Source organism: Centruroides vittatus, unplaced genomic scaffold (assembly GCF_030686945.1).
Source record: "Centruroides vittatus isolate TY-2023 unplaced genomic scaffold, ASM3068694v2 contig_577, whole genome shotgun sequence".
In the NCBI taxonomy this organism is placed as follows: Eukaryota; Metazoa; Arthropoda; class Arachnida; order Scorpiones; family Buthidae; genus Centruroides; species Centruroides vittatus.
The window spans coordinates 1,375,119-1,401,381 of NW_027122345.1; the positions used below are offsets into that span (position 1 = coordinate 1,375,119).

General features: G+C 32.1%; 1 protein-coding gene across 1 annotated transcript; it reads left to right on the top strand.

The window, feature by feature from the left end:
• LOC136979087 (inactive peptidyl-prolyl cis-trans isomerase FKBP6-like) lies at positions 1-25,592 on the top strand. The gene is made up of 4 exons (XM_067274999.1): positions 1-177; positions 9,966-10,209; positions 19,054-19,184; positions 24,486-25,592. The coding sequence occupies exons 1-4, from the start codon at positions 65-67 to the stop codon at positions 25,453-25,455; spliced, it is 1,458 nt and encodes a 485-aa protein (XP_067131100.1). The 5' UTR covers positions 1-64; the 3' UTR covers positions 25,456-25,592.
• Positions 25,593-26,263: the final 671 nt, after the last annotated feature.

A 26,263-nucleotide genomic window follows, 5' to 3' on the forward strand; every position in this document is an offset into this window, starting at 1 on the left:
TAATCTAGGAACTTGGTTTGTATTTCCTCTTACCTAGAAGTTTTATAGTCAATATAGTATAGATATGGATAAATTAAATTCTGTCGAGTCGATTGACAGTTCCTTTTCTGATTCATATTTGACGGAAAATGAGTTTGAAGAACCAATTACTCCATTAAAAGCGGGATTAGATGTCAGGTAAATGTTTTGTTTCATTGTTTTATAAATTTTTTAAGTCTGGTCCTATTTGAGAATTACGAAACCTTATTGGGTGGTCTTTTTGTTTCTAGAAGTTTAGTATGCTTTCTTTCATTGATGTGGAATATAGTATTTCGGCATTCTATCCTACCGATCTTTAGATACTGCCTGACGCTAGGCAGTCAAATGCCAACACGTTCGCGAGATTCCAGTTAAATCGGTAGGATTTACTTTAATTAAAATCAAATTCGCCACCACACGAACTGTAACAAAAAGTTTATTACACAGAGCCACCGTATCGAACGCCTATACTCTCAGGCAACTCCCCGGGCAATCCGTTCACTTTTTCTACAACGTTGCCAGCCAACTCCAGTTAGGAAGTGTCGCCAGACAATCTTCCGGATCTCTGGTGATGGCGGCCACTGTATCTTGATCATGTGGCTCTCAATGTTCAACCGCAGCTTACAATAAGAACAGCCTAGTCAAATGGGGGAAATCCCATTGAGGAGAGGAGTTGTGTCCAAGCGAAAATATTTTCTCCCGCTAGATGGAGCCACACAACTGACATAACACACACTGATTAAGTCAACCTAGCTACATGCTGTCATATGTTCGTAAAATAGAACAGTAATTCAAATAGATATAGCAAATTATTGATTTTTTTTAATTAAGATTTTTCCCGGATTTCTGCAGAGCAATCTAAAACAATAGACATGTTATCAATAATTATCTAGACCAGGGATGGGCAACCCGCGGCCCGCAGTAATATTTTTTGCGGCCCGTGTGGCATAAAGTATGAATAAATGTATCAATTTCCCAGCTTAATGAGATATTCGACAAAAATTCAAACGTTATTTTTTACAACTTATATTTGTGAAAAGTTTTTTCGCAATAAATTTAGTAAAAATTAAAACAAGAAACCGGCTAGCAGATACATCGAAACTAATTTAAAACTAGCAGTGACTGATTGTTAACCAAATATTTCCGATATATTACGTTTAAATTGGTGCCAGAAGCTATATTAAGTATACCTATGTTAATTTATATTTATATATGAATAAAGAATTGTGATTTACCGACAGTTCCCCTCTTTTCTCTTGTGTGCGGCCTGCGTCAGTTCAAAAGTTTTGAAATGCAGCCCTTACGTAGAAAAAGGTTGCCCATCCGTGATCTAGACAGTTTAATGCAATAATAATTAATAGGTAGATTTACTGTACCTATTCTGGCCACATTAAGACAATTTTCAACTTTAAAAAATATTTTTATATTCTTACATTTTTTTAAAGCAATGAAACAGTAAAAATAATGCAAAAACATGTTCTCTTTTACTTTATTACATTAATTTTTATTAATTTTAACATTTTATAAACAAAATTTAAATTTTTTAAAAATATTACAAAAATCACCAGTTTTCACCATGCCCGTACCAGTTGTGGCCACCCCATGTTTATAGAGGTGACACTTTTATTATTTTTCGTGATAAGGGTTTATTATTTGAAGTTTTGGGTCTACGATTCTCCCGAATATATGTATTGTTCACAGTTCTCTTTTTTAATCTTGGTTTATAATCTGATTCCAGAAAGTGTGTACTGCAGACAACTGACCAGTCACTTGGCTTCCAAAGTTTTGAACTGTTTTCATCTGTAAATTTTAAACATAGATAGTATAACTAATAGATTTACTAATCTCTGCACACAAGCTAGAACTAATTTAAAATCGTAGGCACAAAAAACCTTTCCCACATGCACCTGAAGAAGGCCTTTTAAAACGGCTGAAAACGTTAGTGCTCATTAATTTGTCTGCTAGAAATAGTGTGGGAAAGGTTTTTTGTGCCTACAAATAGATTTACTGTATAAGCTACCTATAAATAATTTGTATGCATAAATAGATAAATTGTACAAAAGTTTAAAATGCAACTGCAATCTAGCCTAATCTCATTGCAGTTAGGGGTCGTGCAAAAACCGTACTTGTCCTCATTAAGAGGGTAGTATATGTATTTAATTTTATTTGTATTTAAAAAGCTGAAATTAAGCACTTTTCAAATACACCCATGTGGTTTTTAGCAGTGTCTTTCTACCATTATTGAAATATCCAAGAAATTCAATAAAAGGAAGCGTTGCTGTGCAAAAAGTTTTAACAGCATGTTGATCGAGTTATGAAGTTAGAGAAATATTAATTTTTTCAGATTTTAAAAAAAATATTTAATCTTAAAAAATGTTAACTAAAGATCGTGCCGAATATGTGAGACCAATTTGACTCACATAGGGTTAATTATGGAGTATTAAATATATCTTACCTTTTCTGCTGACAGCTTTTATCCATTTTAAACGTAAATTCTCTTCCACGGGATATTCGTGAAAAGTTGTTCCATCTTTTTTTTCGATTTGTTTAATGTACAAAATGGCACAGAGCAATGAACCATTTTAAATCAAACCTTTTAAAAATTCACCAGTATCTTGATATAAAGTATTTTCGGAATTTTAATTTAATTTTTTAAATCTATCATAAGCACGTCTTTGCAACAGAATTAGCATTGATCACTTGATCGAATAGTCTGGTCATCAGCACTCCTAGTGAGGACTATGTGCAAACCGCCTCAGGAATCGACACATGTGTTCAGAGCAAATGGCTAGGCTGCTCTTATTGTAGGCTGTGGTTCAACACAACCAAATTTGAAAACTTTTCTGGATCATTATTGTCCTTAATGATTTACAGAGCAAAAAAAAAAAAAAAAAAAAACACTATATCATCTGACTCATAGCTCTTTTCAGTTAATGTTACCTATGGTTCCAAGATGGCGGCCCGTCTCTGATTCCAGCAAATAGAAGAAAGGAAACAGTGGAGACGCACGCTCAAACCTAACCTAACCTATTCTAATTATTTTGTTGGTAATAATTATGGTAATTTATAAAAACAACACTTAATTAAAAACCTTCTTCCATTTGCTGGAATCAGAGACAAGCCACCATCTTGAAACCATAGGTAACATTAACCCAATTTTCAACAGTTTCTATAGATTAGAGTTGAAGACTTTCTCTGCTTTAAAAATTCTCCAAATTGAACTCAGTGCATTTGTTCTTAAAAGATATTTTTGATCATTGTTTCAGCCCCAAGAACAAAAATGCTAATTTTCATAACATTTTTATAATTTGCTGCAAACAATTGTTTATAATTTAAGTCTAACTTCAGAAAGAAATCAACTGACTGTAACAAAGGGAGATTTTCAAGTCTGTTTATGAAGTTACAGTAAAACCTTGTTATTTTGATGTTGGATGATTCAAAGTATTGCATTATTCAAAGTCAACTCTAGTCCCCGGCCAAAAGAATAGGATTCTGCATATATTTTAGTTCAGATAATTCAAAATATACTTGCAATGAAATTTGGAAGTCATTGTCTGGTCTGGTGAACCCAAAAATATAGTTTAATTTGAAATCTATCATATGTGTTTTTAAGAGAAGTTTCCACACTCAAGTGACATTTTCAGTTTTGGTTTTACCAATTATACTGTACATTGTTGATTTATTGGACATCATACAGAGTTGCCAAGGAAGAGAGAATTTTTATGAAAGAAATCTGTTTGGGATTTAATTGTTTTGCATGACCCACTTTCCTGCTGAAACTCCACCACTCCCACTATAAATTTTGGAGAGGGATAGGAAGAAATGTCTGGGTCTGCTTCTGTTTAAATTATTTTGAATTTCCTGCCTCCTCACTTTAAGAAAATTCGATTTTACAATGCGACATGAATCTTTTTTTATTTAAATAAAATTTACGAATGAATTTAATTAAATCTTTTGTATATTATGTAGAAATGACGTAGCTAATTACATAATCGATTTTACACAAAGTTTTTCGTTTTTGGAAGTGAATAAAGTGTTTTTTAATAAAAAAAAATTTATATAATTGAGTACAAAATGGGCTTAAATAGAGTTGGCCGAATATTACATAATGGAAAGGGGAAATACAGAGACGTTAATAAGTCAGGGAATCACAGATTGAATAACCTATACAGACCCTGTATATTTATTTCTTGTGTACCTTTATAATATCTAAAGGAATTTTTGTTAAGGCATGAATTTTATTTTTATTCATTGCATGATGATGATGTAAGTTTCTTAACATTGTTTAATGTATAAAATTTTTTCAAGATTCATTAAATTTCTTACAGCATAATATTATTATGTTGGGTTTTGTGAGTTATACTCTGTTGACACCGGTGGCTGTGTACTAAGCTGGACCAGAGTCAAGGCATAGTAACCAAAGCAAGACCAAAAATTTACTAAGTGTGTTGTCAGTGTGTCTGTATTCAGGAATTTCTTAACAATATATGTATTCAATATAGTGGTCTTCTGTAGTGTGATGTATGTGTTTTTATTCAATTGTAATGTTCCCAGGCTTTTGTGTAATGTGTGTGGTATGACACTTGTAGAGGAGAGGACAACAGGTACAATAAGAACCCTATCCATCCTCTACAGATGCCTTAGTTCCGCGTACTTGCTAATTTTTTTAGTGCATGTGTTTTGTACATATTGAGTGTTTGGAATGGATTTTTCTATAATGTATGTGATTTTATTGTGTTTGTCAATGAGTGTGATGTCTGGTCTGTTGTGGTAAATCATTTTATGTGATTATGGCTGTTGTAGTACATTTTGTGTATTGTTTTCCAATATTGTCTGTGGAATGTATTTGTAGTATGGTTGTGGATGTTTAATTTATTATTATTCCACAAATACTTTAATTAAACTTCAGCTAACATTTTCAGATGCTTTCAAAGGCTGTCATCAGGCCATTACTTATGAAACAATCTTTCAAATATAATTAGAACATTGAATTCCATGCAACATCAAATCAATTACAAATTCCATTTTACATTGCCATTTGTCAAAATTAAATTATATAAAATGATTTCAATAATCATTATATTACTATTTACTATTAACAAAATCAATAAGATAAAATCATCATATTGTATAATATTAGTCATCCAAGTTCACTGTAGTTGTTTAGGAATCTTGTACAGTGTTCTCCAGGTCTTTGATACGTTGCTGTCTTCCATATAGTTCATTGAATTTCCTTTATGTTTTGATTTATAAATCTCTAAAGCTTTTGAGTTTCTCCCTTAAAGATCTGATAATTGTTGCTTCATTCCACTTTACAGATCCTCCATAGCATACCTAGTGAGTTTGTCTATCATCTTTAAGTGGTATCCTATACACTCCTGGTATTTTTTCAGGATTTAAATTATGTGCCATTCCTAAACATTTTGTATTTATTATAGGAAAATAATAAATGTTGGTATCAATAGCTCATGCAGTAGCATGCAATTGCATATATGTGCATTATAGTCCATTATGTTGAGGCCATGGCAAGATCATTAATGAATAGAATCAAGGAACTATTTTATGGTATGCTATCTGTAAAATGGGATGAAGCAGGAATTATTAGACCTTTTTAAAGGAGAAACTCAATCTAAAGTATATTAATTAAAGCTTTAAAGATTTTTAAATCAAAACATAAAAGGAAATTCAGTGAACTATAAAGAAGAAGGTAATGTATCCAAGGCCTGGAGAATACTACAAGATACCTAAACTACTACAGTGAATCTAAACAACTTTAATTAATATTATCAGATGACTTATAAACAATGTTTATTAATGTATATCTAGTTTTGAGTAGTTGAATTTATAGGATGATTTCATCTTATTGATTTTGTTAATAACTAGTAATGTAATGGTTATTGAAGTTGTTTTATGTAATTTAATTTCAACCAATGGCATTGTGAAACATAGTTTGAAATTGTATATCATGCAACGTTGAATCAAAGTTCTAATTGGGCTGCAATTTGAAAAAATTGTAGATCTATAAATTCCTACTCGTTCGTCTATTTGTCTTTCCTTAATCTCGATAACAGAGTTAGATAGATGAAAGCCAAAACCAGATATGGAAAGATTAGGGACAGGAGGCCCCAATTAACTATATATGAACTTCTGGTATAAACTGGAAGTCACATTATTTCAATTCAAAAATTTTCTCTTGAAAGGAGTTAGATAGATGACTGGCACACTTCTATTGCTAATGGAAAAAGTAAGATGTAAAGGAACAAGACACCACTAATTTGAGGTGGAGAGCATATTTGAAATTAAAAAATTTTTAAAAAATATGATTAATGATGATAAGTAAAACGGCAAAGCCATTTTTGGGACGAGACTATGTCTTTGAGAGCATGAGCAACACTTGTGCAAATCTCGCACTTGCAACTGTTTGTAGAAACAGTATCAGCATTTTGTATTTTCTTTTGACCTGGTTCTCGGTCCCCTGACTACCTACAAGTCTGGTTTATTTTTGTGTGCGCATGATTTGGGCACCAAATACTCTGTGCCAAATTGCAACTCCTAGCATGTACTCCTTCATACCTCTAAGGTGTGCAGCCGTTGACAGCAGCACGACTTTAGAGACAAGACATAGTCTCGTCAAAAACTAGAAATTCCCACAAAGCAAGGCTAAATACTTTTTATCAGAAAATAGAGATTGAAGAATTGAGAGGAGTAGAGATTTCAAGAAGAGTTGCTAATATTTCTGCAGATTAAGTAGTTTTACTATCATTGTAACGTAAAGTACAACAAAATAAAATTTCATCTAGAGTGGACAAAAATAGTAGGAGTTATAGAAAATTCACTTACATACACATAAACAGATTTAGGCCTTTTATATATTATTGAAAGTCATCACTAATTCCTCGATCGAGTCCTTCAATCGTCTGATACCTATGGATTTATCATTCCTTCACATCATCGAGTTCATCCTTACGGAGTACCTGTTGTGCACCTGAAGAACTGCCCTCAAGAACTTTCTCCCGTTTGACCCATTTGGCTTACATTGTGGCAAGATCCTTGACAAAGTATTTATCCCCACACGTATCTCATGTAAACTCTCTCTCTCTCTCTCTCTGCGACTGCTAGATTGATAGGCTAAATCTATATATATCTATCTATTGTATTGTATCATGTACTCCTTTCTGTTGAAATTAAATCGTTATTGGTTGTTAACCTGGTATCCAAGTGATTCACTTCCGGTTTGCTGTCTCTCATCTCATCTCCATCCTGAATCCGATCACCTGTGTACACGGCCGCTCGCGTGACTGAATAAACATGCCGTCTCGGCTTCCGTGTCACCCAGGACACTGTGGTGTCAGTCCTGACAAGGTACCAAGGAAGTACTGACCCTCTGGTCACGTGTGCTGATTTATATAAGGTTATTGAATGTGTTTATTACAAATAAACTTTTGTGTGTGTGAATAAAATGATTATTTAAAATGATTAGGAGATAGAAACAGTAGAGAAAATAATTTCAGTTCTTCTGTCCCTTTTACAAAGTCTTTTTGTGAGTTTAAATTTCTGTTTTTGTTGAGGAATGGCATTTGTTGTTTATGGAACTGTCAACTTTGTAATTGGCATGGTTTATTATATTTAATAATAATGTTCCTTAGTCTTATATGTTTATATGTATATAAATAAAAAAAATTCAATAAATTTTATCAAATATCAGTTGTGGATGGTAGCATTGGGGGGTGCTCTCACGGGAGGTTGCACAATTTGGAACGCTAAGAGAATTATTTTGATTTTGTGTAATGTTTTGATTGGCACAGGTGTTGACAAAAATATTAATTTTAACTTAAAATGAATCAAAACCAAGGGGATACTATAGATTACCACCTATGGAATTTCGGGTCTTTGGGTATATATCTGAACTCAGGAGACCGAGACGAGTTCAATGATACCCTACTTTTGGACCGGGGACAAAAAATAAAAAAGTTATCATACTTTTTTCCAGCGATTGTGTGATGATAGTGAGTCTCGTCGCTCTCTCTGCTAAGTCGGCCTCGCTATCACGATTGGGAGTCTCGTCGCTTGCCGTTAAAATTGCCTTTAGTAGACGTTTCCCCCCTTTTTTTTTACTTTGTTCGAGAACTATCAGGAATCAATAACTAGTGACGTTTAGCACATGGCGGCCTGCTGGCGGCTCCCCTCCGGGAGGTCAGTCGGGAGCACGAACAGTGGGAATGGCCGCCATGTTCACTGTCATAAGTAACATTAACCGAAATGGCAATCGCACGATGATCAGAAGTCGCGTCGCTCTCTCCACTCTCATATCGTGTGTTTAACCCTACTGGAGATGATCGTAGTCCGACATCATGGTTTGCAGGCTTTACTGCAGGATGGCAGTACTACCAACTAGGGTGCCGTCTTCATGAGAGCATTAAAAAAGTATGATAACTTTTTTATTTTTCGTCTCCGGTCCAAAAATAGGGTACCGTTGAACTCGTCTCGGTCCCCTGAGTTCCAATATATAATCAAAGTCCTGAAATTCCATAGGTGGTAATCTGTAGTACACCCAAAACCAATGCTGATCATAACTATGCAAAATCAAAATGATGCTATTAGTGCTGCATGCCTAGCATCCTCCTGCAACAGTGTTTCCATATTAGATGCCACAAACTGCCACTGTTAAGTATATTTATTTTTTTCAAAATAATTTTCTGATTTTAAATCTGGACATCAATATATCCAAACAAAAACATTCAAGATGTAAAAAAATTGCACCAAGTAAAAAATATGACAATTTAGATTACAGTCAAATTTCTTTTCTTAGGCATTTTCTTTGGTAAAGATAAGCTTGGTGCTTTGAAGCAGTACCCACAAAGTTTTTACCTGTGTTATTGCTTCCTACATTTTGCTTTAAGTGCCAAGCTTATCTTTACCAAAGAAAAGCTCCTAAGAAAAAGAAATTTGACCGTAACCTAAATTGTCATATTTTTTACTTGGTGTGATTTTTTATTTTTTTTTTAATTTTAATCTCAGATATTTTTGTTTGGATATCAATTGTTTTTTGGTTAATGATTGGATTGTGTTACTACATCAAGACTTAAGACAATGACATACAATTCGATTGGAGATTGGTGACTGCTATCAATCGAATGCTTTCAATATAATGTTAGTAAAAGTTTTTAATTTGCATAAATTTGGCTTTTTGTTATTTTGTATAACATTTTGAATGAAAATCATTTATTTCAATGTAATTTTATCATTATAAGAATGAAATTAAGTGATAAAAGTAAAATAGTCCAATGGGGAACCCCATGAACTTTTTGATGTATTGACCCAGAAGTTTCATGAGCACCCACTGATAATGAGAAAGGCTTGTTTAAAATTTGAGCTTTGTAGACCTTTTTTTCTGTAGCCTCTGCAGTTCTGGATGAAGAAAAAGAAGAAAATACAACATATTCGGTGATTTTTACACTGTTCGATTGCTTACATTTTACAATCCTTTTATAGAAAAAAAAATTGCACCATATCTAAAAAAACAATCATCTTTTGAATGAGATGTTCAAAATTATTTTAGGTAATATATAGTCGGCTTGCTGTATGCCATCACAATGTCGATTAGTCTCTGTAAACCTTGTAGATTGGTAGACTTATCTCATAGCAGACTGGTCAGCAAACTATTAGTAGTATTAATAGTTTGCTGATAAGTCTACCAAACTACAAGGTTTACAGAGACTAATCCACATTGTAATTATTTTAGGTGTTTTGGAGGAGGAGAAATCAACCCCTGAAAATTGGCAATGTTGATTCCTATATATATATAGTGTGTAATTTTTTTACTTTGGTTTAAATTCTCAGTTTAAACTCTCTGAATATGCTATTTCTATGAGTATATTGTATGTGAAAGTATTTGTTTATTAAAAAGATTTATATATATATATATATATATATATTTTTCCTCATAGGAAATTAACTTCAGGAACAGAATTCTGTATTAAAGATGATGATGATGATGATGATGATGATCCTGAGAAAAATAATTTGAATTATTTCAATAATGAAGAACTTCTGAAAGCTTTAAATCAAGAATGTTTATATTTTCCAAATGAAGATGATGATGAAAATAATAATGATTTTGATGATAAAACTCCTTTTGAAAACATGATGAAAAGAATGACACCGCTTGTAGAAAATCAGATTTTTAAAAAAGTAAGCAATATTTTGATTAATATTTATTTGGTTATATGCATATATATTTTTTGCACTGTATATATATATATATATTTTTTTTTATCAAGCCAAAAAAACTATTAAACTTTAAAGAATTTTATTTGGTTAGTTTTCAAATTACTGTTGTTGTTATTAAGAAATCTTGTATTTTTATAAACTATATTTTAAGATTAATTCAGAAATTGTAAATATTTAAAATGGTTTTGGTTTTGTATTTAGTCAAAGAATGTTGTTTTATTTATGCTTAACTTTAAAATATAAATCTTTGTAACTATCAAATTTGATAGTTACAAAGTGGGAATAGCACTCTTTGAAAAAAGAAATAATAGAATGATTCTGTAGAGTCAGGAATTGGCACATTTCTATATCAAGATCAATCGTACAAGCCAAAACTTTACAGTTTGCATCTAATTAGGTGTGGTGGACTTCAAAGCTGCAAATGGGTGGCTTGAAAAATTTTTAAAGCAACATAATTTGAAATTTAGAGAACCATGCTGTTAGTAATCTCTCTTTAATTTAGTCTTCTAAAGAAGACAATCAGCACATGATGCAATGATTTTATTTAATTTTTCCAATGATGATATGCATTTTGAGTGTCCTTAGCACTCTTCTTCAGTCATCCATTTTTATAAAATACATGTTAAGACTATTTCTACATAGTATTATAACCATCTGTTTACATTTAATATTTTTTTACTTGCCTTAATATAGTTACACATATCCCTTTAGATGACATTTCTCATAAAAAGAAGTTTAATATCTAAACTGAGTAGATATTACAATTTTAAACAAATTAAATGTTTAAAATAGTCATAATGTTTATAATTAAACATCTACTGACTAACCTTAATAAAGCTGCACTTGTCATTTCTAACAATATTTACTACAAATAAATGTAAGCATTTATGTTTTAAATTATTTCAAGCCTCTAAAGTAGTAAAATTATACACAGTAGTACTATAATTAAAATAGTTCAAAATTGTCTTAACAACAAAAATAAAAATGTGATTTAAAATTGCCAAAAGATAAATAAAAATAAAACAAATATAAAATCTGTATGTATATTGAAAGCAAAATGTTCTGTTACTGCCACACACAAAGTAAATTTAAAAATTAATTTGTTTTACAACTTGAAAATTTCAAAACAACTTAAAACAATGTTTTTGAAAATTGTTTATAATTTTCAATTGATTTGATTTTAATTTTAATTAATTAATTTTGGTTTTGGTATAAAGGCCAGGGTTTTAATTATTATTTTTAGGTTTAATTTATTTAGTATTAATTTTGTTTTTTCTTTTTATGATTATTTAATTTTGCCTACATGTTTTTGAACCTTTAATTACAATTTTTTTAATTAATTGCAACTTTTTTCTTTTTGCAACATCACTATAGAAATTGTTTTAGTGTTATTTTGCACAAAAGATAATCAAATTTAAATTAATTTTAATTACAAGCTGGTGATACCGGTGCCTCAGATGCAGTCCCGGTGATCCTAGCAGCGCTCAAGAACTGTCAAGCTGTCACCAAATTCCCAAGTATGGAGCTTTCAATCATTTCAATGCTGACTTCTCAAAAGCATTCCACAAGTGACAACAGTATCTTTGTGAACAGCCACCTCATAAGGTGGTACTTCGAGACAACCAATTTACGGCGTCTGATCTTAGACAAGGAAAAGAAGTTTGTCTGTGTAAAGAAGAGGACTTTCTATCCACAGCCACGGACTTCCTCAGCCATTCCCATGTGGCAGTCTTACAATCTGACCCAACTCCTACCGTCTACCTACTAAGGAAGACTAAGAAAATAATCTCTTCCTAGTATTCTTCTTCCTTTCTACTCTTCCTGGGTGCGTGGATCCTCCGTCTAATGTAGCATGCCCCAGGCTCTTTTTTGAGGTTAAACAGATAAGGAGGGCTGGCCATTGAGGCCACTGGTTAATAAAAGGACCCAACCTACCACCTCAAAAAGCTGCTCGCCAAGCTACTAAGTGGGCTCCTGTCTCCTTCCCCCTGGGTTACATCTTCCTCCATTGAGGCTAAAGCATCAATATCTTCAGTCTTGGGCAACTTATCCTGTAATGAGTATAGTTTCTACAAGTTGGATGTTGTTGCTCTCTACTCCTCAGTTCCTCAGTTTGAGGCTGTTATGCTTGCTAATACTCTTCTCGTCAAGGAATGCTTTACAGTGCAGCAGGTCTTAGAGATACACGATGCTTTGCTTTTTATTACTGAAAACAATTATTTTCGGTTTAATGGGAAAATATACCTACAGAAACAAGGAGTCCCCATGGGCTCACCGCTTTCTGCTGTATTGGCAGAATTGCTCATGAGGCATGTTGAGCAAAGGATCTTCAATTTCCCCCTCACAATAGCTTACCCATTGTTATACCTCAGATACATGGACGATATTCTCGTTGCTTGGCAGGACACTGAGGAGGATTCCTCATCCTCAAAAGTTTACTCATGAAGATTTATTCTACCATCAGCTTTACCTGGGAAAAAGAAAATGAAGGAGTAATTGCATTTTTAGATCTAAACATTTCCAAATCCCAGGGAGCTATATCGTACTCTGTGTTCCATTAATTCAGCTGCATACCCCCTTTAATCCCTGCTACAGCATACCAGCTGCAGCATTACATCTATGCAGCTATCGCCCCTTTAATTAGAAGGGCCTTTCTGTTGTCTTCCAATCAAGCCGCTATCAACATTGAACTTAATGCCATTTGTTCAGCAGTAAATGCGGCAGGGTATACTAATTCCAAGTATAAGTACATCTTAAACAAGGTCAAAAGATCACTTTTTCCCACCATGGCTTTACATGTTCCAAAGGAATGCACGGTAGTCCTTCCCGCATTACCATTCTGTGGCTGAGTCACCATCCGTGTTTGCCGTATTTTTAGGCAACACGTGCTTTTTCTACCAGTCTCTCCGTGGCCAAATCTTAGGAGGCTATTGTGCAATGACAGGGATGCTGCTTTTGTACTAGAGAGGTCTAGGGTTTACTCTATCTCAATGGAAAATACAACATCTGGTATTCAAACCCACTACGTTAGAGCGACAACTAGAATGTTGGCTTGTCGCATTTCCGAACACCAGCATTCCATCAGAGCAGGCAACTGTGATACCGAGCTAGCAAGAATGGTGTTGCAGCACCAATACACCCCACTGTGGGACCAGGTGGTGATGCTCAGGCATTGTGAAAACAGGAGCATCGTGTTTATTTGAAAGGCCTTCCTTACTGCTGCACTAAATCCATGCAACACTCCCATGCTGGATTTGCCTGCTATGTGGGTCAACTTATATAACAGATTAAGGCATTGCCTCTAGCTCTATGTCTTATCGTTTTATAGCGCATGCACTTTGTCGCCACGCGCGTATGTGTAAATTTCTTTACGTTCAGTTCCATTGTTGGTCTTGTTCCAAAAGCTCTAATGCCGTTAGTTTAATTCAAAAATTTTTGTTTGAAAAAGGATTTTAACCATTATCGTCTGCCTGACGAAGACAGAAATAGTTTTGTCAAAAGCGCTAGCATTTATAGCGATATTTGTACATAATTTAATGCCTGTATGTTAATTTTCTGGTCTCTTACTTATCCAATGATCAGCATGAAGTCCAACCATCGTTACAGTTAAATTACAAGCTGGTTAACATTTATTGAACTATTTGATTACCTAGCATAAATAAAATTAATAAAAACATTTTAAAAATCTTCCTAAAAGATTAAAAAAAAATCTTATAGAAAGTTCAACAATGAAGAGTTTAAAAATTCTTTAAAACCTAAAAAATTTCCACTCAGTTTGGATATACAATAATTAGGAATTATCTGAACTGTGAATTTAAAACACAAACAAGATAAAAAGTAAGATATTAAACTTCTTCCTATGAAAAATTTCATCAAAAGGGATTATATGTAACTATGTTAAAGTTAGTAAAAAATAAAAAAATATATTAAATATAAACAGATAGTTATAATAATATGTAGAAGGTTATAGTCTTAATGTGTAATTTATAGAAATGGACGATAGTAGTGCTAAAGACATTTTGAAATGCATATCATCATAAATTTGTTTCATCAGGTTATGCATCACTTCTGCCTTCTTTAGAAGAATTAAAGAAAGCAACATACTATCAAATTAAAGTTGTTTGTGAGAGTTGTCTTGGCTTTGATCATAATACAGTAGCACATTGAGAAGCTAAGGTTGCTTCTGTTATCACTGGTTATTTATCAGAAAATATTTTGAACAACAGTTCTGTCAAAGACAGAATTGTTGTTTTGTGCTCTCCTGGACAAAAGTTTGTGCTTCAAGAATGAAATATAGTTTGATAGCAAAAGAATGATTAAGCTATAATAGTTCTGTTATGCACAATCCCTGCTAATTGGAAAGGCTACCAAACCAAGTTTTTTCAAGAATATAGATATTACAAAATTTGAAATTGAATGGAAATTAAACAAAGACCTAGATGATGATAGAAATTATGACAGAGTGGCTGGAATAACTGAACAGGAAAATGCACCAAAACAAGAAAGTGCTTTTGTTTCTTGATAATACTGCATCACTTCCAGACATAAATACAGTAGAGCAGCAATTATCTGAATACCGATTAACCGAAACATCAGTTAACCAAAAGCGTTTCAGTCAACAAATTCAAATTTCCACTAGTGCTGTGGCACTGCAGCACTCTCCTCCTCCCTACCAACCTAAACTGTAGGCCTACCTTAATGTATTATTTTATGTAAGGTAGTATTTGTGAGACATGTGATACAAAATATATACAGTATAGTTTTGTGTTCAATATATTTTTTCGTAAAGGATCAGTTATCCAAACAATCCCAGTTCCAAATTGTTTTGGATAATCGATGTTCTACTGTATGGAGATTATATTTCTACCACCAAATATCACTTCACTCAACCTTTGGGTCAAGGTGTAATTCAAAATTTCAAGTCAATTTTGCGGCACGCCACTGCATCTGCGATTATGTTTCATAATCACAAATGCAGTGGCATGCTGTGGCATTTGATGATAGGGAAGCTGTGTTTCCATAAAAGTTTTAAACAAATACTGGAAATGACGAAAATAAACAATTTATTTTAATTCTAAAATAGATACAGTAAGACCCCATTTAACGCGGGGGATGCATTCCTAGATGACAGAGAGCTAAACGAAACAGCGTTAAACGAGGTCATCTTAACATGTAAATAAGGGGGATACGTGAAACAGAACAGAGAATAGGAAAATTTATCAGTTTTTTTTTTTGTTTTATTTTGTAACATTTATTGTTAAATACTTTTTTATTACATTAATTATAGACTTATTTATTGCTAATATCAAAATTTATTCATAAAACATTCATGAAAATAAAAAAAAAGTTCGAGTAAAGAAGTTATGTTTGTGATGAGGAAGGTTCTTCTTCATTTGACATTTTTTGTTTCTTTGTGAAGAAGTCATCTAACGTCATTTGCCTTTTCCTGTTTTGTTCAGCAAGCAGTTGTCGATGGCAAGACATCACATTAATGACACTTCGTCTTGCTTTTGAACTTCTATCAAAATTGAAATCATTTTGTATAAACTGATCCATTATTTCCATTATACTGGCTAAACTTTTTTTAGAAAATCTGTTGAAAGTTCCTTTTGTTCCTCATCTTCAGAAATGCTAATTTCATCATCTTCATGCACCTGTTGTTCTAATAATTTTTTTAGATCGTCATTGGAAAAACTTTCTCCAGTTGTAACTTGCAATAATTCTTCAATATCCTGCACATTTATATTATCCAATCCTGTTTCATTAGCTAGCTTGACAATTTTGTTGACATCAACAATGGATTTTTTTGTGTCAACATCCTTGCTTAACTCCGGCCATACATTCTTCCATACTCCTTTCAAAACATTTCTCGGTCACCTCATTCCAGGAAAGATTGATGTTGTCTATAGCATCCATGATATTATAGTTTTTCCAAAAATCTCTAATGGATTGTTTATCTGTTCCATCTGTTTTATCAATCAGTTGTCGGAATGTCTGCCGCAGATAATAAGCTTTAAAATTTGACATTACACCTTGATCCCAACACTGCGTGCATCTCGGGTGATTCCAATACTACCGCGTAATACTGAAACAGCGTTAAGCGGGGTCTTACTGTAATTGACACAAAACAAAGATATAAGAACTTGCTTTTATTATTTTTTATAAACTAACTCTATTCGGCAATTTTTTTCTAAAAAGTTGTTAATTACTTTATCATAAAAATCGCTGGTCATTGATTCTGTCAAAGTATTTAAAAGCTGTTTTTTTATCGAAAGCAACACTAGTGACAACAATTTTTCCTTGAACTGACAAGTGAGTATTCTTTGCAAATGTATGAATTCACTTTACGGTTGAAAAACTGCACTCAACAGATGCACTGGTAGATGGTACTGTAAAAATTAATTATATGTTTTATGTCTAAGAGTGATTTGCCAACATAGTCTGGACACAAATATAAATATTGCAATTCACTACATAATTTAGATAAATCAAAAAATTCTCCATAAAATTTACTTAAAGAAACTCACTTTAGAAAATTGTTTTTCATAATATTTAAAATTAACATCTAAAAGTGATAAAAATTCTAAAGATTTTATGTCTGAAAATCTGTCAATATAATTATAATTAAAAGAAATTATAATGAAATATAGCTTTGTAAAGAAACATACATAAAAATAACATAAAATATTCTTTACTTTTTAAATCTTATGAGGAGCCATTTGACTAGGTGGATTTGAGTGGCTAATGGATAGAATTATTGAAAGCGTTACACATATTTTGGTGTGTAGCATCCACCAGCTAAACCACGAGGTTGGTGCTCTGTAAAGGCATGCACAAATGACTAATCTGGCTGCTTTACATCATTCAAATAATTTTGGCGTAAAAGCTATCCTGTATTCGACAATACAGCACTTCCATTGGAAATATGTATATACGAATTTACTGTATATTTGAATATACAATAGCAATCTTATTGTTTTTCACCTGTAGTATAGAAATTTGTAATAAGATACATAATATGGTTACTTAAAATTAATATTTTATTATATCAATAATTCAAAGTATGCTACAATATGAAAATAATTGCACAAAATGTATTTATATTTTAGAAAATACAAGGGAAGCGGAGCTTCTACAGCTTCCATGGACTGTATGCCACTTCACAAATGTAGATCGTGGAGCATTGCTTGAAATGCTGATAAAGCAACTCACTGTCTTTCAAGCAATGATTTACTCATTTCATTTCTATTAATATAAAATCCAGCAACAGCATTTAAAACTGCATATAGTGCCATCTGTTATATTTTATTAAAAAAACATTTAATTAATAATTATAAAATGGCCAAAAGCTTAATTAATTTTGAGGGTAGGGGTAAGTTTTATAAAAGAAATTGTAAATGCAAATAATGAGTAAAATCCTCATTAAGTCTGACCACCTTGAGGTATGACACACGATCCCCTATATCTCCCTAACCCCTTACCTTTATTAATCTAAATTTAATAGCATCAATCCCCTAATACAAATCTCCCTGAAAAATTTCAGAAAATTTCATCAAAAAGCATGGATTATTAAGCTTTAATGTGGGAAACAAAATTGTGCTCTGCATGTATGCAAATGCACACACAAGTATGCATACAAATGTAAAAACCCTCAAATGTTTTGCATTTCTTGTCATTTCAAGGTTCCCTGAGTCCAAAAATGTAAAAATCTTGGGGTTCACTTTTTGACTGATTATCATACTTTCCCTCTGTTATATATAACGGAGCCAGAAATGTAATATACGAGTATATTCTATTCCGCAGGTGGCAAACCTATGGCAGGAGAAGTCATCTGACGTGTAACACATCATGCAATTTTGGTTTATCATGTCTTTAATCAATCAGCTTCTTTACATAATATTCTAATTAAAGCATGTATGTTTTATTTGTACATTTGTTATTTGAAACCTAAACCTTTGACAAGCACAAACATTTTAAAGATAATTATACTCATTATATGGCATGCAAACTCTAAAAAGTTTACCATCCCTATTCTATTCTGTTGTAATAGTAATATTTATAACTTACTGTATTTACTTGAATCTAACATGCACTTTAATTTTTATATATGCACCAAAATTTTTTTTGAAAAATCGACAACTCTAGACAAGTTTGTGTTAGTGGAACTGACTCTGTTGACATAAATTTGTTGAGTATATATTTTAATTTTACAGTAAAAATAAGTTGTATGTCACTGTCTTCCATAGCATCAAAGTCAGAAGCTCTCTACTCTTTTAGGCTGTTTTGAATTGGCACTGGATTTGCTGCTTGCATCTTTTCGTGTGCAGTTATTCTTAGTGTCATTTAAATCATCAGAAATGCAACATTTCTTAAGAATGCTGCATAACTTTTTTGGAATTTTCATCCAACTATATATGATGCTACTGTAATAGACTAATGAGATTAAGCTAAGTTGACCTCAGATATTTAGTATTATGAATATTGGTCTAATAAAATTATTTAAATGATACAATGGAATTAGTGACAGAGAAATAAGACACATGGCACTAGAGATTGCTGATTATGATCTAATACATTGAATCTAAGACATATGATATTTTCAGAAATGCTAAAACTTGAAAAAAAATGCATCTTACATTCTAGTAAATATGGTATTTTAAAATAGTTTTGTATATATTCTTGGTAGTATAGAAAATTCAACATGCAAATGCTTAGGCCATTTCAATTACTGTTGTATTCAAAAAATATTTTTGTCTAAAATTTTAAATTTTTTTCATAAATTAAAATTATGATGTTATTATTTAGGTATTAAAGACAGGGTTTGGAACAGAATTGCCAAATAAGGCATTTGTTACCATCCATTATAATGCTTACTTAGAATATAATGATGAGCCATTTGATTCAACTAGACTTCGAGGCACTCCTTTAAAATTTGTGTAAGTATTTCTTTTACAGATTTTATTAGATTACAATAATTTTCATCTGACTTACTTCATTATTATAAGAGATATTCAAATCAAATTGGGACTTTATAGATGAATGCCTCCTTTTGAAAGCTAATCAAGATTATGCACTAAAACTTTTTTTTTATCAATCTACATTAATTTTAAGTTACTTTAGGTTTTATTTATTATTATAAATTTTTAGTTTCTTCATAATAGATTTTAAAAAAAGTTAACTTTATTTGAGAATGCAAACAGTTGATTAAAAATGGTTGATAGTATTTACATGTTAACATTATATTGAAGAAACAAAAATTATCTTCATAAATGTGATACTCACAATCTTCAGAGCCCCAAAAAAATTTTCTATTCACAGAGAGAACCTTTTATTAGATGCAATGCTGCAGTAAAATATTGAAACCAGTTAAAAATGTCCACTTTTTTTTTATAATTATGCAACAAGTTTATAAGAACTGTAATCATATATTTATAAAATATAATTATAGTTCTATGATATTTTTTTATTATATTTTATATTCCTTGTAAATATTGTGAAAAATAGTAATCGAGTGATTTGGTAGAATTTATCAATGTAGAATAACATTAATTGTCCTAATTATCAAATCTAGAATATTAATTTTGCCCTCTGAAATGGGGGTTGAGCGTCGGGTTTACACCCCTACCTTGTAAAAACATCTTGTAACGACACAAACAAGAAATTCACCGGATGGCTCTAAAATGGATGACTTAAGGAACAGAAAGAATAGTGAGATAGACGGCGAAACAATATTTATGGATAGAAGAAACAGAGGTAAAAGGGAAAATAAGAGGGAAAGGACGATGAAAAATGTCTTAACAATAAGTACTTGGAATGTTAGAAGTTTATTTAGGACTGGCCAATTTCAAGGTCTTCAGAGAGAACTAGAAAGATATAATATAGCAATTGCTACTATTCAAGAAATATGTTGGAAAGACAGTGGTATATTAGAGGGAGATAAATACTTAATAATTCATAGTGGCTGTGTAAATGGCCAATTGAGAACCGGATTTATGATTAAAAAGGAGTTGCAATATTCTATTCTAAATTATCAATGCATTAATGAAAGGATAACCACCATATGTGTAAAGGAAAGATTTTTTAACATCACACTGATTAGTGTGCATGCACCGACAGAGGAGAAGAGGGAAGGGGTAAAGGATGAATTTTAGTCAGTTGTTAGAGGAAGTTCTAGGGAGAGTGCCAAAACATGATGTTAAACTAATACTGGGGGATTGGAATGCTAAGGTAGGAAGAGAAGAAGAGTATCAAGGAGTCATCGGAAGAAATAGCATTCATGAAAATAGTAATAACAATGGTAAACGAGTAGTGGACCTAGCTTTAGGACATAATATGGTGGTTGCAACAACAGTGTTTCCTCATAAAAGAATACATTTAGGTACATGGATTTCACCAGATGGTAATACTGTAAACCAAATAGACCATATACTTATCGATAGAAGACATGCTACTGATCTTGCATCTGTAATATCTTACAGAGGGGCAGATTGTAGTACAGATCACTACTTGGTGAGGGCAAACTATAGACAAAAAATATCAATCAAACCAAGAAGTGGAAGGGCAAAAAGCACTATAAGATATGAAGTCAAATCTCTAAAGCAGAAAGAAATTAAAATTAAATATCAACAGGTGCTTAAACAAAACCTGATAAAGGCAAAGGAAGGGAGACAGAGACCAAGAAACATTGAAGAACGGTGGGAAGATTTAAGATCAAGTGTCATCGCAACTGCAGCAGAAGTACTTGGAAGTAGTAAAAAAAGGAGGAGAAATAGTTGGTTTGATATGGATTGTAGGGATGCATTAGAAGAAAGAAGAAATGCAAGGTTAAAGATGATTCAAAATGAGTCTGGAAATAATATTGCGGACTTCAAAGAAAAGAGACGGTGGTGTCTAAATTGTGTAGGAAGAAAAAGAGAGAATAGCTAAATGCAAAGCTAAAAGAAATGGAAGAAAATAGAAAAACTAATGATATAAGAAAATTCTATATGGAGGTTAGAGAAGAGAGAGAGGGTTTCAACCAAAAATTGGTTTCTGTAAAAGAAAAGGAGGAGAATTAATTGGTGAGAAAAGTGAAATTCTAGATAGACGGGCTGAATATTTTGAAGTACTATTAAATGAGAGAGTAGAATATATACAGGGTCAAACGGAAACAAAAATAGACGAAGAAGCCTCAGAGGTAGATTCTGAGGAAGGAGGAGAAGCATATGAAAATGGGGGATGTAAATATCCAAGACCAATTGAATTGAGATGGGCAATAACAACTCTAAAAAACAACAAGGCTCTTGGGGAGGATGGAATAGTATTGGAAATGATAAAAGCAGGTGGTGTGAAATTGGAACTAGAGATAGGCAGACTCGTTAAGAAAATCTGGAAAAGTGAACAGATACCACAAGGTCGGAATAGAGCAGTGTTCCCCAACCTTTTTCTACTTGCAGCACACCCATAACCCAACACAGCACACCAAAATGTTATTCCCCTCAAAAACGTATGATATGATACTATTAATAGAATTACATAGTGCCACTAACTTATTATTATTAAACAGACATCAACACCTGTGAGCAAATTTATTTTGCATATAATTTCTTAGATTACATAAAAATGCGTGAGTTGTAATAAAGGATAAACAAACATCATCTTATTTCATCAATGCTGCGGCAGAGAATGAAATACAAGCATAAGAAACACAACAACTGTGATAAAAACATATAAATAAAACTTAAAATTAACAGAATATGTAAAAGTTCACGTCACACCTTTCACCACGTAACGGAACACCAGCGTGCTGCAGCACACCGGTTGCGAAACACTGGAATAGAGGAATAATATGCCCAATATACAAAAAAGGAGACAAACTAGATTGTGGTAACTACAGAGGAATTACCTTTATTGAATGTAGTTTATAAAATTTTTTCAAAAATATTAGCAAAGAGGTTAGCAGTATACATGGAAAATGTAGTGGGAGATTATCAGTGCAGTTTTCGTAATAACAGATCAACTATAGATCAAATTTTCACAATAAGGTTAATTCTGGAGAAATGCTACGAGTATAATATTGAGATACACCAACTTTTTATCGACTTTTCTAATACTATCATAAGCTTTTTTAGAGAAAAAGTTTGGGATCATCCCAGGAATTGGGAATACCTCAAAAACTTATAAATATAACAAAGTTAACTTTAGAGAAGACGGAAGGCAGAGTTAAGATCCAGGGATATATGTCAAGAGTATTTGCAATTAAGAAAGGACTCAAACAGGGAGATGCACTTTCTACAGTTTTATTTAACTTAGTATTAGAAGTGGTAATGAGAAAAGTATATGAGGAAATGGATGTAGATGCAGGAGGAATGATTTTTAAGAAACATTTACAGTGCTTAGCATTTGCGGATGATATACAGTAGAACATCGATTATCCGACCCCCAATTAACAGACTTATTGGTTAACCAACTGCGTTCTAGTCGGCAAATTCAAATGTCCGCTAGTGATGTGGCGCTACAATATTTGGTTATGTCTTGGCTACTTTAATATTATTTTTGTTAAATTTTTGCATGTTTTAGCTGGTAGCACTGGCTCGACCATGAAAGAGAGGCTAGTATTTAAACCAGGCCTAATACACTATACTAATAATGTATTTTTTCATACTTTTCGGTTATCCGACTTTTCAGTTATCCAACCAACCCCAGTCCCCAATTAAGTCGGATAATCGATGCTCTACTGTATTTGTATATCAAAGAATACTGTTTGTTGATTTTATGCTATCTTGTATTTACTAGATTTACATACAAATAATAATGATAAATGATGATAAAATAAAAATCTCATTTGTTGCTTATTTTTTCATTACATTGAAGTTGTGGATTCTATCAAACATTTTTCTGCAGGATGTATGTATTGTATTTTTTTCCTGTGACAGTCTTTGAAACATATCAACTGTGCAAAAAGAGGGATAGATATGCTCAATCAATGTTCACAGTAAATAAAATGCTGTTTTATTATGTTGATATTCCACACTGTAAGAAATGTCAGGGTCAGGGAATTCGAAACAAAAATTTGAGTAGGCACGTTGTATTAATAAAGCCTACTGTTCATCCATATTTCCTGGACTTTTTGGCCTAAGCCAGTCACTATCCTTTGAGATCTTTTCTATAGAACCTTTTCATGTTCATGAAAATTTATGAAAGTATAGCTGACAAGTCTGTTTAATAACTTATTTACCAGTGACTATATTCCATTTAGTAAGCAATTCTGCAAGTGATGTTCAGTTAGTTTTCTTCGATTTTGTACAAGAATTTGAGATTGGAAGCTGTTATAATTTTCAGTTCTATAGGTATCCCTTGATTAACATGGTTAATTAATCCCTCAATGCTACCGTGTATAACAAAATTGTGTTAGATACCATATTTGATTATGTTAAGTAAAGACAGTTGGTAAAGCCGTGTTAATTAAAACTTTTGCATATATAAAGAGACTGCTGCAATTAATTTTACACATTAAGCAAAACCACATTAAGTAAGGATACCACCTGTATAACCAAGGTCAGCAGTCAGTCAATAGGATTTAACCAGAGATCTGACAATGTGTAAGTTCTCTAGTCCATTCCATCGCAGTCCAGTCAGCCATGTTCCTCACCATTTGGTTACTCCATTGCAGGCCTGGCTGAATCCATAATGGGTACAAAAAGGCTCTGTTAATGCCCATAGGGCAGTTTTTTTTTAAAAAAAATATGAAAATTCTAGGAAATTTTTAAGATCAATATTTTTTGAAAGGGAAGTATAAATAGTTTTTTTTTAGAATTAAAATTAAATGAAGTTTTTAAAAAAGACAAATTTATTGAAACATGCTAGATCAAAATAAATTGTGTTAAAAGCAAACTGATTTTTTTCAGATCACATAAAAAATTGTATAAAAACAGTATTGGATGTATATATCTTTGTTATTTAATACAGATATTTGATGACCTGGTTGAATTTCTCCTTACATAAATGGCATTGTTTTTGGAATAAGATTTTTGTAGTGTTGATAGTAGAAATTATTTACCAGATGATAATCTTGTAATTAATTTCCAGATAGCTTCAGACACTACTGTATAAATTATAAATAATAATAAATCTGTTAATGATGATAAATTTGGATATATAGTAGTTTCTCAAGCTACTACATAAATAGTATATTTTATTTTGTATTTATTTCTCTTCAGGTTTAATGTTATTTGATTAATATTTTATTTTCCATATAGATTAGGTGACAATAGAGTCATTGAAGGATTAGATATTGCAGTGGCTACAATGAAAAAAGGAGAAACATCACAGTTTTTAATAAAATCATTGTATGCATATGGAGAAATGGGATGCCCTCCAAGAATTCCTCCGAGTGCAACAATTTTATATGAAGTTGAACTTTTGCACTTTTTAAATAGTGCTCCAGCTATTGAATATGAAGAACTTTCACCTGAAGAGAAAAAACAATTATCTTTTAGTGAAAGATTAAAAGTTGTCAGATCAGAACATGAAGCTGCAAATGATTATTTTAGTCGAGACAATTATCAGAGTGCTTTGAATAAGTATAAAAAAGCAGTCAAACTAATAGACAATATTAATGTTGCAAATGAAGAAGAAGATAATGAAAGAAATGATTGCCTTCTTAAACTCTATCTTAATATCAGTTTATGTTGTATAAAACAGCATGAGTATAAATATGCTGTTATATATGCAAAAAAGGCTTTAAATATTGATCCAAAGAATACAAAAGGAAATTATCGATGTGGTAAAGCACTTCGGAATTTGGGAGACTATGCCGAATCTAAAAAATATCTTCAGAGAGCAAGAAAATGCAATCCATCTAATGAGGAAATAAATGAAGAATTGAAAAAATTAAGTAGCCAAGAAGTAAGATATTCAGTTTTAGAGAAGAAATTTTGTAAAAACATCTTCAAAAGTAGTAACAAAAAAGATGATGATGATGATGATGATGAAAGACCAACATTCAATTATGAAGTTAATGATGAATTTAAAGCGATAGTTGCAGATTGTATGAAAAAATTTATAGATGATAAGGAACAGCAAGAATTTCCTTTTGGTAGTGGTTTTTCATCTTCAGAAATTGCTTGCCTCAAGGATATGGCAAAAGAATTTGGATTGTATTACGTGGAACAAAAAAATGGACCAATTAAGCAAATGAAAGTGACAAAATTAAAACCCTCTAAATAAGAGGAAAAACCAATTTTTTTAGACAGACACATTTCATTTATCTTTTGAACTGTGTGTGTATGTCAGTCAAAATTTTGTAAAATCTCAACATATTCCAACAATTTCCCTGTCAATAAACATATTTAGAAAATAACAAATTATAAATTTATTTTGATAATTTTAAAATGTTAATCAATTTATCAGAAATAAAATTTCAATTAAATTAGCATACTTTAAAATAACTGTTGTCAGATGAATAGTATTAATCCATCAGAAAAAATTCTAGAAATAGATTAAGTTCCAGTCAAAAAACAAACTTTAGATTATTTTTTAAAAACACTAACACAAACTATACATACAAAGTAGTGGAAAAATTGTTTTATAAATATATACCTGTTGGCTTTTCCCTTGCTTTCCTTTGTGTAGTATCCTGTTAATCCAAACTTTCACTAATCTGAATAACCCTCTATAATAATTATTTCAGATTACCAAGAGTGCTCTGTACTTTAACTGAACAAGCAATACAACTTGAACAGAAGTATGGAAAAATAATTTTGATCCTGAAATAATCAAATTCACAAAAATATTATTAAAGTTCAATATGTCTATTATATTTGTCAATTGTTAAAGTATTTACACACCAAACATTGTAAAGATATTTTCATAAATCACACTTTCTTGGGCAGTTCTTGAACTGGCCATTGATTGTCGGACACATTGTGAATTGGCCAGCCAAAGCCCAAAGTAGTAGTAAATTCTCAGGTATTTTGGGCTTTGGCCACATAACCTGGCCAAAGCTAGAGGTGGCCAGCCATTTCAGGAATTGGCT